The 14,755-nt window shown below is 39.8% G+C and overlaps 1 protein-coding gene across 2 annotated transcripts in view; it reads right to left on the reverse strand.

Moving 5' to 3' along the window:
* CUBN (cubilin) overlaps positions 1-14,755 on the reverse strand; it is a 284,543-nt gene that overhangs the window by 152,478 nt on the left and 117,310 nt on the right. For both annotated transcript variants that reach the window (XM_023256399.2, XM_003988129.5), the window contains exon 29: positions 156-337. In XM_023256399.2, the coding sequence (XP_023112167.2) occupies positions 156-337 (182 nt within the window). The remainder of the gene's footprint in view (positions 1-155; positions 338-14,755) is intronic.

Raw genomic sequence — 14,755 nt, forward strand, 5'->3', positions numbered from 1 at the left:
AATCCCATTTGCCCATAAACATCACTCACAAAGAAGTGATACTCATCAAAATGTCTAAAAATAGAACACCACTGGCCCCTGCAAATAATTTGCACAGTGATTGCCAGTTCTACCCCAAATTTGGCATGCGCTAGGAAAGCAATCTAAATTCCTACCTCCAGGACGTCAAAGTTGCACCTTGAGTGATACTCCACATCAAAGTCATGGATGGTGAGCTGAATGCTACTCCCAGGGGCTGTGTTAATGTACCAGATGCACTCCTTGTTGGGGGGGTACGTGTTAGGGTACCCGGGGCTGCTGAAGGTGCCCGTGGTCCCAGACAACTCCCCGCCACAGCCTGTTAAAACAGGAAGGCTCAGTCAGTTCAAAGTGGACACTGGCCATTAGGAAAAACTCAAACATCCAACTACGCAAAAGATAATTGAAAATGCACAATGCCTAATTTAGGGGAAAACTCATAAAGTTATAATAGAGTTATAATTGAGCAGTTATAAAACAATGAGAAAAAAATCATGGCTACAACTTACTAAATTTCTTCCTAAAAAATATATTGATTATAACATTTGGTACAAAAATTCTCAGTCCTTATTCTCACCACATCAAAACTTTGGTAAGATGTTTTAAATAGAATTCCAATTTTTAGATTTTCTTCATTATATTTCGGAAAAAATTTCACAGTAGGAAGTACAATGAACTACGTAAGCAGTGTTAGCGAATACCATGTCTCTCGACCTTCAGTTTCCTTGTATGCAATCAATGTGTTATTTCTAAGTCCTTATCAGACCCAAGATCTAGAATACTAAGAGCTAAAAGTTATTACCTTTGTATGGGAGACTATAGGAAATAAAAAAAATAAATAAATGATATGTCCATAGCAGCTTTATTGGTATTGCTAATTGTTTCCACGTGGAAACAACCAAGATGTCCTTCAGTAGCTACAAGGAAAAATACATTGTGGTCCATCCACACAATGGAATATTATTTGACTCTGACAACAAAGGAGCTACCAAGCCAGAAAAAGATGTGGAAGAAATTAATAAATGAGGGGCGCCTGGGTGGTGCAGTCGGTTAAGCGTCCGACTTCAGCCAGGTCACGATCTCGCGGTCCAGGAGTTCGAGCCCCGCGTCAGGCTCTGGGCTGATGGCTCGCAGCCTGGAGCCTGTTTCCGATTCTGTGTCTCCCTCTCTCTCTGCCCCTCCCCCGTTCATGCTCTTTCTCTCTCTGTCCCCAAAATAAGTAAAAACGTTGAAAAAAAAATTAAAAAAAAAAAAAAGAAATTAATAAATGAAAGAAACCATTCTGAAAAGCCTCCATACTATATAATTCCAAGTCTACGAAATTCTAGAAAAGGCAAAATTGTGGGGACAGTAAAAAAGATAAGTAGTTGCCAGGGGCTAGAGGAGAGGAGAAATAAACAGGTTGAGCATAGATTTTTAGGGCAGTAAAGTTACTATGTATGATACAACAATGGTGGATATATATATTACACATTTGTCAGTCAGGAGGGACAATGCCAAGAGTGAACCCTAATGTAAACTGTGGGCTTTGGGTGATAATGCAGTGTCACTGTAGGTTTACCAGTTGTAACAAATGTCCCCCTCTGGGTGGGGGTGGGTGCAGATGTTGATAATGGGAGAGTCACTGCATGTATGGGGACAGGGGTAAATGGGAACTCTACCTTCTACTTAATTTTGCTGTGAACTTAAAACTCCTCTAAAAAATAAAGTCTATTTCAAACAAAAACAGCCAATCATCAATTCAATGATACAGGTCCTGACCCAGAAAACTTACATCTAAAAACCAACTAAACAGGGGCGCCTGGGAGACCCAGTCAGTTAGGCATCTGACTCTGGCTCAGGTCATGATCTCGTGGTTCGTGAATTCAAGCCCCGTGTCAGGCTCGGTGCTGACAGCTCGGAGCCTGCAGCCTGCTGCGGATTCTGTGTCTCCCTCTCTCCCTTCCCCTCCCCTGCTCGTGCTCTGTCTCTCTGTCTCTCTCAAAAATAAACAAACAATAAAAAAAACTTTTTTAATTTTAATTGAAAACCAACTAAACAAATAGAAACTGGGTATGTAAAACCCAAACATGAAGCTTATGTTTTATGAATGTTTACACAGCATGGCTTAGAAAGTAATTAAGGCAAATGATTACAACAACCAACCAAATATTGCAACACACGGTATATAGTAAGAAAAACTGCCACCACGCACTTAGATGTGCTTTACAGCTTTTCCCCCTATTTGAATACTCATAGTCACCATGTGAAGCAGCTGTTATGATTATCCGCATTTCTCAAGTGAGTAAATCAATGGAAATAGAGGTCAAGTGCCTTGCCCAAGGTGATCTGGCTTATAACTGGTTGGAGCAGGACACCAGTCCAGGAAATCTGATAGTGGCCCAAGGACTTAATTACTGAATTCTGCAGACTCACGCGGTGTGTAGAAATTCAGACAGAGATTTGAGGATGGAGAGGCAGAGAAAACTTTGTGTAAGAAGTAAAATTTGAGGAAGGCTCAAATTTTCATGACAAAATTGGAAAAAAATAAAGGTAAAATTAGGGGGAAAAGATAGATCACTTTTTTTTTTCCAATAGCAATTTTTGGTGATTAAAAAACATTGCTTGCTCTGTCAACATATCAAAGTCACCTTTTTTATTTTTTCAACATATTCTTTACTGGATGGCAAATTGTTCCAAGTATCTCCTCTTATTCCGTATCAAGGCTTTTTGGGTTTATAAAATGACAGTACCAGGGCACCTGGGTGGCTCAGTTGGTTAAGCCTCCGATTCTTGGTTTGGGCTCAGGTCATGCTCTCACAGTTTGTGAGTTCGAGCCCCGCATCATTGAGATTCTCTCTCCTTCTATCTCTGCACCTTCCCCCTTGTGCTCGCTCTCTCTCTCTCTCTCTCTCTCTCTCTCTCTCTCTGTCAAAATAAATAAATTTTAAGAAATGGCAGTACCTCCTCACTCCAAGATGAACATATGTGCATTGTCACATGAGTACAATTAACTTGCCATGACTTAAAACAAGCCCCTAAAGCTGAGGTCATGTTTACTCTCTACCCCATGCAAATGTGCTCTGTACAGTGAGTTAGAAAAAGGATTTATAAAGGATTCAGAAGAAATACTCTCCATACAGAATCTCGACTTAGCTGAAAAGAGCTGAGGAGAATTCTAAGAAGAACCTTGACCTCAGTACAGAAATCTGATTCCAGCTCCAAATGCCACCACCTTCTGGAGTGCCCGTTTCCTCCTTCTAGTTGAAAACCTGTGTTTTCAGGCTTCAAGTTTGTTGCACAGGGTAGTATCTTTCCTGGGGCCTGTAAAGTTCCAACCTTCATTTCTCATTAAAACCTCTTGGGGGGGGGGGGCAATAGTTTAAAGTTAGACGCACTGATATTGTTTATAGACTCTGGTGAATGTCACAAAAACATGAATGCCACGAAAGATTAGAAAATATTTTTCCTACTAGAACAACACATGGAAAACGTTCCTGAAGCCAAAATCAGCACAGTTTACTCAGCACCACTGCACAACTGTGGGGGGCACCGGTCACAGTAGATGCCACCAAGTGATGCCCTCTGGAGTCTTGTGACACAGTGGCCCCCTAAAAATTATCGGAAGTTGTAACACCTTCTATTAAAATACATCACAGGGAAGCAAAAGCGTTCTGTTACCCCACCCTCTTCCTTTCAGCCTACATTTTCAGCTTCTGTGAATCCTGAGACCGGTTATATCAGATAAAAAAAAAAAAATCCAATGAAAAAAATCTTTGGAGGAAAATACCTTGGTGGCCACATCGCATAAAAGAGAACAAGGAAATGGAATCTTGGGTATCTCCCAGTTCTCATTTTTATTTCACTCCAGTTCACCAGACAATCTAATTCCATTTTTTTTATCATAGTTGATTCATCTAAAAATCTGCCTGACATTTTCCATTGTCTTTTCCAGTGGTTTTAGGTTACCTTGTAAATTCCTTTGTGAATAACAGGATACGAATACCCTTAAACTAGTCAGTGTAAAAGCTGGAATGATAATATCAGGTTCTTGGCAGGCAGTGATGCTTTGAAAAACTACAGCACTGATTTTATTCACCCACTTACAGCTCTGGAGACCCACAGTATACTTTTCCCTAAGATTTAAAACAAACATAAACAAGGTTTATAAAATACAAAACCAGATCGTATTTTTAAATCTGTCATGGTTTCTTCTCATCAATAGCACTTATGTGTGTGCCTTTTAAAGGCAAATTCCAGTATCATTAAAAGTACCCTATTGGAAGACCTACCTTATGACCCAGCAATAGCACTGCTAGGAATTTACCCAAGGGATACAGGAGTACTGATGCATAGGGGCACTTTTACCCCAATGTTTATAGCAGCACTCTCAACAATAGCCAAATTATGCAAAGAGCCTAAATGTCCATCAACTGACGAATGGATAAAAAAAATTGTGGTTTATATACACAATGGAGTACTACGTGGCAATGAGAAAGAATGAAATCTGGCCCTTTGTAGCAACATGGATGGAACTGGAGAGTGTGATGCTAAGTGAAATAAGCCATACAGAGAAAGACAGATACCCTATGGTTTCACTCTTATGTGGATCCTGAGAAACTTAACAGAAACCCTTGGGGGAGGGGAAGGAAAAAAAAAAAGAGGTTAGAGTGGAAGAGAGCCAAAGCATAAGAGACTGTTAAAAACTGAGAACAAACTGAGGGTTGATGGGGGGTGGGAGGGAGGGGAGGGTGGGTGATGGGTACTGAGGAGGGTACCTTTTGGGATGAGCACTGGGTGTTGTATGGAAACCAATTTGACAATAAACTTCATATATTGAAAAAAAAAAAAAAGTACCCTATTGGAGGGGCGCCTGGGTGGCTCAGTAGGTTGAGCGTCCGACTTCGGCTCGGGTCATGATCTCACGGTTCATGAGCTCGAGTCCCGCATCAGGCTCTGTACTGGCAGCTCAGAGCCTGGAGCCTGCTTCAAATTCTACGTCTCCCTCTCTCTCTGCTCCTCCCTGGCTCATGCTCTGTCTCTCTCTCCTTCAAAAATAAATAAAAACATTAAAAAAAAAGATATTAAAAAAATTACCCCATTGGAGTGAAAATACTGTGTGTCGAGGAGAGAAAGAAAGTATTGGCACTTGAAAACTATGAAGCTTTCTTTTTATCCTTTGTGCGCTCACTACCTCTGAAGCTTAATGTATCAAAAGGTTAAAAACTTTGATTTAATAGTTCACATCAAATGCAAAATAGAATAAGTTAATTTAGTGATATTTCATGGTAAACGTATAAAGTACTGGAAAATAAAATTAATTCTGATAATTAAATTTAACTCTGTCTTTGTATTTCTACATCCTGAAAAAGATAGAAATAACTTTCCAATTACTATTTATTCAGTCAATAAATATTTATTGAGCATATGCAATACGTGATCTAGAAGTTGTGCATATTTGATGTCTCTGGGAAAAAACACACACACACACAAAAGACAAAATAACAACTCCATTTATAGACCTAAAAAGTGCTATCCCCACATGCCTTTCTGTAAATCACTAAACTCTTTTTGTTTTCCCTTCAGTTTGCAAAGAGTAATTTCAATATGTTTGATTTGGAAAAAAAACAAACAAACAAACAGTGAACTCTATTTTATCCTTTACCTGTTAATTGGTGGTAAATTACAAATAAGAATAAATAAATGACAGGGACACCTGGGTGGCTCAGTCTGTTAAGCATCTGACTTCAGCTCAGGTCATGATCTCATGGCTTATGAGCTGGAGCCCCACCTCGGGCTCTGTGCGGACAGCTCAAGGCCTGGAGCCTCCTTCAGATTCTGTGTCTCCCTTCTTCTCTGCCCTCCCTTACTCACGCTCTGTCTCTGTCTCTGTCTCTGTCTCTGTCTCTCTTTCTCTCTTAAAAATAAAAAAAAATAATAAACAGACAAAACAAGAATAAATGATCATATTGCATTGCTAAAAAATATTTTAATTTTTGTTAGTTTCAATAGCATAATGTTAGCATAATTCTCTTTGGGGACTTATTTCGAGTCCACAGATGAGAGATTTTAATCAACATTTAGCCTGCTATGCCTCACTTTCTTGGGTTTTATCACATTTTCCTTGATTTGGGGATTCTTTGACAGATGTGTAGATGATATCAGGCAAAGGAAAATCTGTCAAAATATACATTTTAAAAACTGAAAAAATGAATGATGTCTGGGGCTTTTTCTATGCTCTCTTTTAGTGACAAGAGAAAACATATTCACAAAAAAATTAAGAAAATTTCTATTAGCCAAAAAATTAAATATGTAGTGAATTTATTTGATACTTTCATAAATTCAAGCTATCATTAGGCTAAAAGTGAAACATTACAACATGAATTTGGAATTGTATAATTATGGATGAAAATGGAAAATTAGAAAGTCACACTAAAAGCTGGACTTTTTAAATTATAAATGAAAGCAGGGACACCTGGGTGGCTCAGTCAGTTAAGCGTCTGACTTCGGCTCAGGTCTTGATCTCGCGGTCTGTGGGTTTGAGCCCCGCGTCAGGCTCCGTGCTGACAGCTCGGAGCCTGGAGCCTGCTTTGGATTCTGTGTCTCCCTCTCTCTCTGCCCCTCCCCACTCTCACTTTATCTCTCAAAAATAAACAAACATTAAAAAAAAAATTTTTTTTTAATTAAAAATTTTTTTTTAAATTGTGGGGTTTTTAAAGAATGTAGAATGTGAGTCTTCCAAATTTGATTTATGCATCATTTTCCACTTAATTCGCTGTGGAAAAGGGAGTCAGTTCCAATGCAAGAAATGGGATTTAGAACCTATACTAGCCCATCATCAAGGAAAAGGAATATGAAGACAAGTCAAAAGTCTCACTGTGTATAATTCTAAAACAGAGAAAATGTATGCCAGATGCTGAAATGAATCAACAGCTAAGTCTAATTCTGCCTCATCAATCAATACCTTATTCATATTGGGTAACACAGCTGTTCATTTTGATGTACTATTCTGCACCTCCTATGGAAGAGAGACAAGGTGGGTTTTTGTTTTGTTCTTAACAAGGTTTATGGAATTCAAAAATATACCTGTCAGGGAAGGTGCTTTACCTCTATAGTTGTTATCAGTGTTGCTAATGTCCAATACTAAAAACTTTCTACACAAACAATTATCCTCAGTTTACTTTCTTGTTAAATTTAAATTTGGGGGGCGGTGGGGGGCCTGGAAGAGGAAAAAACGTTTTGTTCACTGCACTATTTCCCTTGGTGTGGGGCTTAGGTCTTGACAATCTCTTGTTAAAATACACTTTCTCCTGAAAGAATCACAGAAGGAAATGCGTTTCTAAATCCATCCACCCATTCTGGAGACAGAAACAACAAGGCTTCTGGAAAATCGCACATGTCAACATCTCTTTGAGAGCAGAAATAACGGTACAGACACATGTGTGAATATCACACCTGATGCAACTATGGAGAAGGCACACAGTTGTGGGCGACTCTGTGACAATCTAACATCATGTTGCTGTCAATCACGCCCACGATTTTGAGGGGTGATGGCGGGGGGGGGGGGGTCACAGGAAGGGGAAGGAAGGAGAGATGGAGGCCAGACAAGGCTGTAGATTAAGGAAGTCACATCAACCAGTCAATGGCTATCAGGAAGTAACGCAGGAGGTGATGTGTAGACTTCCAGCATCCTCTCCATCATCATGTTACCTGACCAGTCAGATGAATAATAAAATGTGACAGAAAGAAATACGTTTTCTGTAACCAGGCTTTAGGAATCTCATATAGAGGACAATGATTCAGGAGAGCGCTTCAGGGGCCAACATAGGGAAAATAATAAAGCAAGGTTTTAAAAGGCTGACAAAGGAGCAGACAGTGGAGTGATGAATAAAGGGTTTTGACAGAGACATATTTGGAAGAAATAGAAAGTGGCTCTTTGTAGCCAACTGGTAACAGAAGATTTTCGTGGAGGAGACAACATGACTTCAGAATTGTGTAATTTGCATGCTAAGTTGCAAAACTTTTGAAAATATAATAATATTCCAAGTAAAGCACAGACTATGGCATAAGACCAACCTTGGCTCTGTTACTACTTGGATAACTAACCTTTCTATCCTCAGTTTCTTTATCTGTAACAGCACTAATACTTAATGTCGTAGGGCTGTTGCACAGATTACATGAAATAACCAAAGTAAGACTGTTAGTTAACTGCCTGGCACGCGATAGTCACTGAATACATTCTGTACGTTATAATTTAACAAAAATTCATCCAGATATGAGGTGAGATGAGAGAAAGATTTGGAGGTAGAATCACCATATCAGCTAAATAGCTTTCACGAATACTCGATGAAAGGTAAGAAATCAGTTGTTCATTAAGCTACAGCAAAGATAGTTCATATTTGCAGGGTGGCTCATGGTTTTTCAAACCAGTTTTAATGAGCACATGACAATCTTATCTGACATTCCTAACAACTCTATACAAGAGGCAAGAATGATTGTATCAGGCCCATTTTAGAGATGAACAAAGAAAGTATGGGTGCCCGGGGTGGCTCAGTTGGTTGAGCGTCCAACTTGGGCTCAGGTCATGATCTCATGGTGCATGGGTTCGAGTCCTGCATCGGGCTCGCTGCTGTCAGTAAACAGCCTGCGTCATATCGTCTGTCCCCCTCTCTCTCTGCCACTCCCCTGCTCACACTGTCTCTCTTAAAAATAAATCAACAATAGAGTTGAGCAAAGTGAGGCTCCAGAGGGCTACTGGACTCACAGGTCACCTTGTAAATGGCACATTTGAGGCCACCCCCCATCTCTATCCATCCCTCCTCCACCCCCACCCCCACACCCCTTACTCCCAGTTCTGTGTTCTTTCCACTGTGCCTTTTGGACACTTGAGCCCAAAGGCATCGGAATGGCAATGTTGAACACCACCCTCATTACTATTCTGTCCATCTAGTGAGGGGAAAATCACCACAGCAACCTGAAAAAAATAAATAAAGCAAAAACTTTTTTCATTTAATGTGAGGCAAATCTGATGGAATCTAATATATTAACATTATTAGACATCAGCTGAACTGGGATAAAATAAGGTCCTACAGAGCATCACATGTTTTTCAGTTTTAATTAGTTAATCTTTCTAAAACTTTTAGTACTGGTGACTGATAATCTATTTGATTTATTTTCCTCCAAACTCCCAGTCATCAGCTGAAAGGAAGTGCTTACCTTATCATCAGGAAGCACGTTGATCTACTGAACTCATAACAAGGAAAAGTTAAAAGCTTTGCTAAACCTGGTTACTTGTGAAGATCATTTAAATCTTTCATAAAAGGACTTTGCCAGCACTGTTTTTTTTTTTTCTTGGTCTAAAACAAGCAAGTTATAAAATTTCAGAATGCACGCATAAAAATGAGGCATAATCTATGTATGTTCCATCCTCAAAGTTTTGAGTTGTTGTTTTTAAATAAAAAAGTTCTAATAAAAGCAAACCAGCAATGAAACAGGGAAATGGAATCCCAGGCACAAAGTGTTTAAAGCTCTCTCTGTATTTCCCTACGATTGCTCAGATGTAGTTGTTACTTTATACTTGGCATTTTTCTGAAACTATTTTCCATAAACCAATAGCACTGGGAGGACTGTCAGCGTGGAACTGGTGTGTTCAAGGCCCACCGAGGCTGCAAGAAAAGGAACAGAGAACAGATCCAAACAGGACATCTTCACACCCATATCCTTAAACTTCTGAGGGAAACACTTGAGAAGTCAGTGGTCAATGTTAAAAAGGAGCTGAAAAGCCAAAATATGGTAAAAGAATACATTTTACACACAGTAAACCATGATGCTCCATACACTTCATTAAAATAACTGATGCATGTGTTCATTGTTTTTCTATAATTAAAAATTAAAAATGTTCTCTCTGATAATACCTTGAGGGGTGCCTTACTGGGTAGCCCAACTCCCCTCTGACATGCTACAAGGCAGCGTGTGGAGGCAGTGGGGTCGCAGGAGGAAGTTGCCAGAATTCTTCTGGTGGGCAGGTAGGATGTAAAATGGTAACTTAGGAACTCAGAATTTGGGGATGGTCCAACCCAAGGCAAGGTTAAACTGCTCTGTGGACTACAGAGGCCTCACTTCTGTTTCATCTGTGAGATATGCAAATAATGTAGTTAAAGCAATTCCGACCAGAAAAATTTAAGGATGGGGTAGAAGGCAGAGGTAGAGAGAAATGTGAGCTCCCTAAAATGGCCAAAGCTGCTCAAAGGTGCCTATGACATGTAGAAGAGCCACAGAAAGTTAGCAATATCTGGTCTGATTTTACCAGTTAATTTCTCAGTAGTTTAAAAGTGGATGCTGTTCTCCGGGGATGCAGGAAAAAGGCAAATGGTAGGTATCTATCCTACTAAGAGAAAAACATGAAAATCTGATCACTAGACTCTTTGAAGTCAAGACCAATGGTGGAGCCCCTAGAATCCATCTGATTTTAAGGATATGATCTGATCTTAAGGACGTGCATATTAATTTTCTGGGGGATTTTGTGGGTTAGCACAAGATCGGGCAATCACAGGTGAAACCAGACAAGAAGATCAGGTAACAGAGAGACCAAGGAATGTGAGGTTCTCCTGAGAATAAAGGAAGAAGAAAGAAGACAAAGCATGGTGACTCCAAGAGAAGACAAAGTTGTCAAAAGCTGCAGAAGCTCATGTACGAGGGTGAATAGTGTCCCCCAGACATCACATCTACCTGGACCTGTGAATGTGACCTTATTTGGATGCAGCATCTTTGCAGATGTTTCTAAGATGAGGGTCACACTGGATTAGCGTGGGGCTGAAAGCCAATATAACTGGTGTCCTCAGAGGAAGACGGAAATCTAGACACAGACCCAGAGAAGGAAGAAGGCTAGATGGAGACAGAGGTTGGAGTTACGCATCCAGAAGCTAAGGAAAGCCAAGCGTTGCCGGCAACTAGCAGAAGCTAGAAGTGGTAAAGAAGGATCCTTCCCGAGAGCCTTTGGAGGAACAGCCCTCCTGACATGTGCAGTTTGGACTTCTAGCTTTCAGAAGTCTGAAAATGACTTCCTGTTGTTTGAAGCCACCCTGTTTGTGGTATTTTGTTACATCAGCCTTAGGGAAGCTAATCTACCCCCATTGTTTTCCTGATAGACAGGGTGGCCAAACCCAAAGACAGACGCAAAATGACAGTCGTTCCAAGTGTAACATCTGAAGGAGCATGGGTTGGTAAGCTCTCCCTGCTCCTTCTTGTATCAATTACTTCCCATTTATCACACTGAGGTTTAGATAATGGTTGCTTAAGGATCAGGTTAGAGGATAGAAAAGGTTTGTTTCAGCCTGTTTGGCTGAAAATGTCACAGACCGAATAGCTTATACACATCAGTAATTCATTTCTTACAGTTCTAGAAGCTGGAGGTCTGAGATCAGGGTACCCTCATGGTCGGGTGAGGACCTTCTTCTGGGTCACAGACATCACATGGCAGCGGGAACTCTTAGGACTAATCCCAGACCCCTCATGAGCTGGTCACCTCCCAAATGCCCCACCTCCTAATACTATCACCTTAGGTAGTAGGGTTCAACACATGCATTTTGAGAGGACACACACATTCAGACTCAGGAAAGTCTACGGTTGAAGAAGCTACAGACAGACTTAGGGCTCAGTATCACATTAGGAGAAAAGCAAAGCCAAGAACTAAGGATAATGATTTTTAGCACCAAGAAATCAGTAAAGGTTTAAAAAGTTTCCTCTTCCATAAGGACCTCATCCCAACTCCATACTCTGAGATAATCATTTGTCTGACTAATTTCCATACAGCAGGGATCTGTTTTCAATGGTAGGGACAAAAAAGAGAGAGAAAGAATAAAATCATACCACCAAGTTAATGACCTGGAAAACAGATGCAAGGAGCTCAAACTCGAGTCTGTCCATGGTTATAAAATGACTTCTAAATGACAATATAAGATGTCATAGAAATATTCACAATTAAGATTATCGTAGCTCTCTGACTCTCTGAGCTATCCTGAGGCTGAATATTGAAGTATTTTGCCTTAGTACCCCACTAAAGAGAAATGAACCCAATGGAGCCACATTTTGGGACTTTTCACATAGTATAAATTTTCATTTCCTGTACATGAAAGGATAAAAATCTTTCATTTTGACCCAGAGAAGTATAGCCAATCTCGTCATTTTTCATTTTGATTAATATGCCCTTTTTCTTCCTAATCTACTCATTCCAGCCAAATTAAACAATGGTTTCTCAGTAGCAATTCTTTGCTTACAATTCAGGAGAAGTCAATCACTCAGTCCTTTTCTCTTATACGTTTTAAATTATTGAAGATTTCTGAACAAAACGTATAAAAATAGTGTAAAATATCTTCCAAGGAAATGAAATGAGACCAAGGCGACTGGACTAATTTCCCCCCAAAAATACCTAAGTAGTCCTGCCTAAGGCTACTAATAGCTCTTTTATGAAATCCCCCACATAAGCAAAGACTGAGGGAATGTCTTCTCTTGATGTGATTTTCCAAGTTCAACACCCATACTTCTATTTAAAAGTATTCATTCTAATCCTGCTTTCTTTTGGTGTAATTGTTTTGGCCCTCAGTACCTTATAAGGAAAAGCTCAGCAGCCTCCCCTCCACCCCCCAGGGCTCCGCATCACCCTCACCACCATTTCTTTCTCTCTCCTTCCTCAACCCTGAACGTTTCCTGCACAGTGAGGGTGCTCCTTATGGACACATGGGCAGATGTGGGAGGGAGCACCATGCCAGTGGTGGTCATGTCCCCCAACCATCCATGTTCTGTGGATCGTTTTCTGTAATTATACCAAGGGGTGCAGTCCGCTCGCAGGGCAAATGCTGATTAAGGCATCCAGCCTGGCCAGGAAGTTTCCCTGGAGGAGGGCAGAACTTTCTCGGGGCTGGGCTCCTACATTAACCAAATCAGGGGATCCACTCTGTCCCCCATTGTTGACCTCCAGTCAAACCAAGCTATTTGGAGGGCAGCCATTCTTTTACTCTTCACCTTAATAAAACTCCTCTTGTAAACCAGTTTGGGCAGCTAAACCATGGTGACAGATGAGATGATCTCTGTGGTTGATCCCAGCTCAGAAGCATATGATCCCATCAGCCATATGTAGCAACTCCAAAACAAGAGCACTTTCTAAATGAGTAACAAAGCATATATTGTGTTGAAGGACAAATAACATCAGCTATTTTGAACTAGTCATTTGCTAAGTAATATGCTTCCCCCCATTATTGCTCTTTGAACCTGAAGAAAAAAAGGAATTGTGTAGTCTAGTAGAGAGTCCTTGGAACCAGAATATTATTCACTGGGAAAGAGTGTATATATTCATTTTAAAACATTCATTATCCTCAGTGGGAATTTAGTTGCAAAATTACCTGCTATAAACACTGGCCATTTCTGCATTGCAATATAGCTTAATCTTTTCTGGAATGAAAAGTTGTGGGGAAAACTTTCTTACTAAATAGGCAGCATGAAGCTGTTTATTCATTTTTTTTAAGTTTATTTATTTATTTTGAGAGACAGAGAGAAGTAGAAAGGGGCAGATAGAGACTCCCAAGCAGGCTCTGCGTTGTCAGCATGAGAGCCTGACGTGGGGCTTGAACTCACGATCCTTGAGATCACGACCTGAGACAAAAAAAGGGCTGGCTGCTTAACCAGCTGAGCCACCAGACATCCCAGAGTGCAGGTACTTAAAACATAGGCTTTGGAGTTCTACACCACACACTGTTTTTGTGTTCTAATTCCATCACTTACTGGAATTGTGAGTTTGGGGAATTTGTTTAACTTCTCTAACACTCCTTCCTCGGTTTTCTTATCCATAATGTGGGGATGATGGCACTTACAGAAGAGAATTATTAGACAAAACATGAGATAATATTAAAAGCACTAATCACAGGGCTCAACGCATGGTAAATATTTCTTAAAATGATAGCATCAACATTTTCCAAACAACATCAACATTTTTAAAATAATTACTTGGTCCAGCAATAATAAATGAGATGTCAATTGAATTAATGGACCAAGCACTTAAATCACATTTTCGTTTATTCTTTATATGGCAGTGTGGTTTATTTTTATCATAACGTCTTAAAATAAATTTAAAATTACATTACATTTAAGTGTAAAATCTATATATTATTGAGCTTGTGAGGAGTCTGTAGGTATAACTGGGAGAAAAAAATCATGGACAAAATATATTAATGTCATGACTTACATAGAGAATATAAAATTTTATTAAATCTTCTAGAATGTAGTTACTATCCTACACCAGAGATCCCTTCTTTTTCATGTGAATTAATGCCACCGAAGGCTGGCACTGGTTTCTCTGAGTACATAGTGGCATACAAATAAAATAAGTCTTTGGATAAATATCACAGATAAATATGGCAATATTTAAGTAAATGCTCAAAAAGAGAAACCTCTGGGGACAAAAATTAATGCTCTACACCAAACACTGTGCTTGTTCTGTGTTGGTTTAGTCATTTTTGGTTGCCACAAAATTTGAAACTGTGAAAAAAAAAAAGCGTGGTTTCTTTTTTTCATGTTGTATGAAAAAGTGTGGAATCCCCTGGAAAGTATGTGCAATATCTATCAGGGATGTTGTTGCCAGGGAACAAGAACACAAATAGAAGATTCAAGAAAATGCTTCCTTTGGCCCAAATCTGAAGGATTATTATAAATTGTGCAATATGTGATTTGGGAAGGTCATGGCTGTATGGGGTTGGTTTTTTTTGTT

The sequence above is a fragment of the Felis catus genome, chromosome B4, assembly GCF_018350175.1.
Source record: "Felis catus isolate Fca126 chromosome B4, F.catus_Fca126_mat1.0, whole genome shotgun sequence".
Lineage (NCBI taxonomy): Eukaryota > Metazoa > Chordata > Mammalia > Carnivora > Felidae > Felis > Felis catus.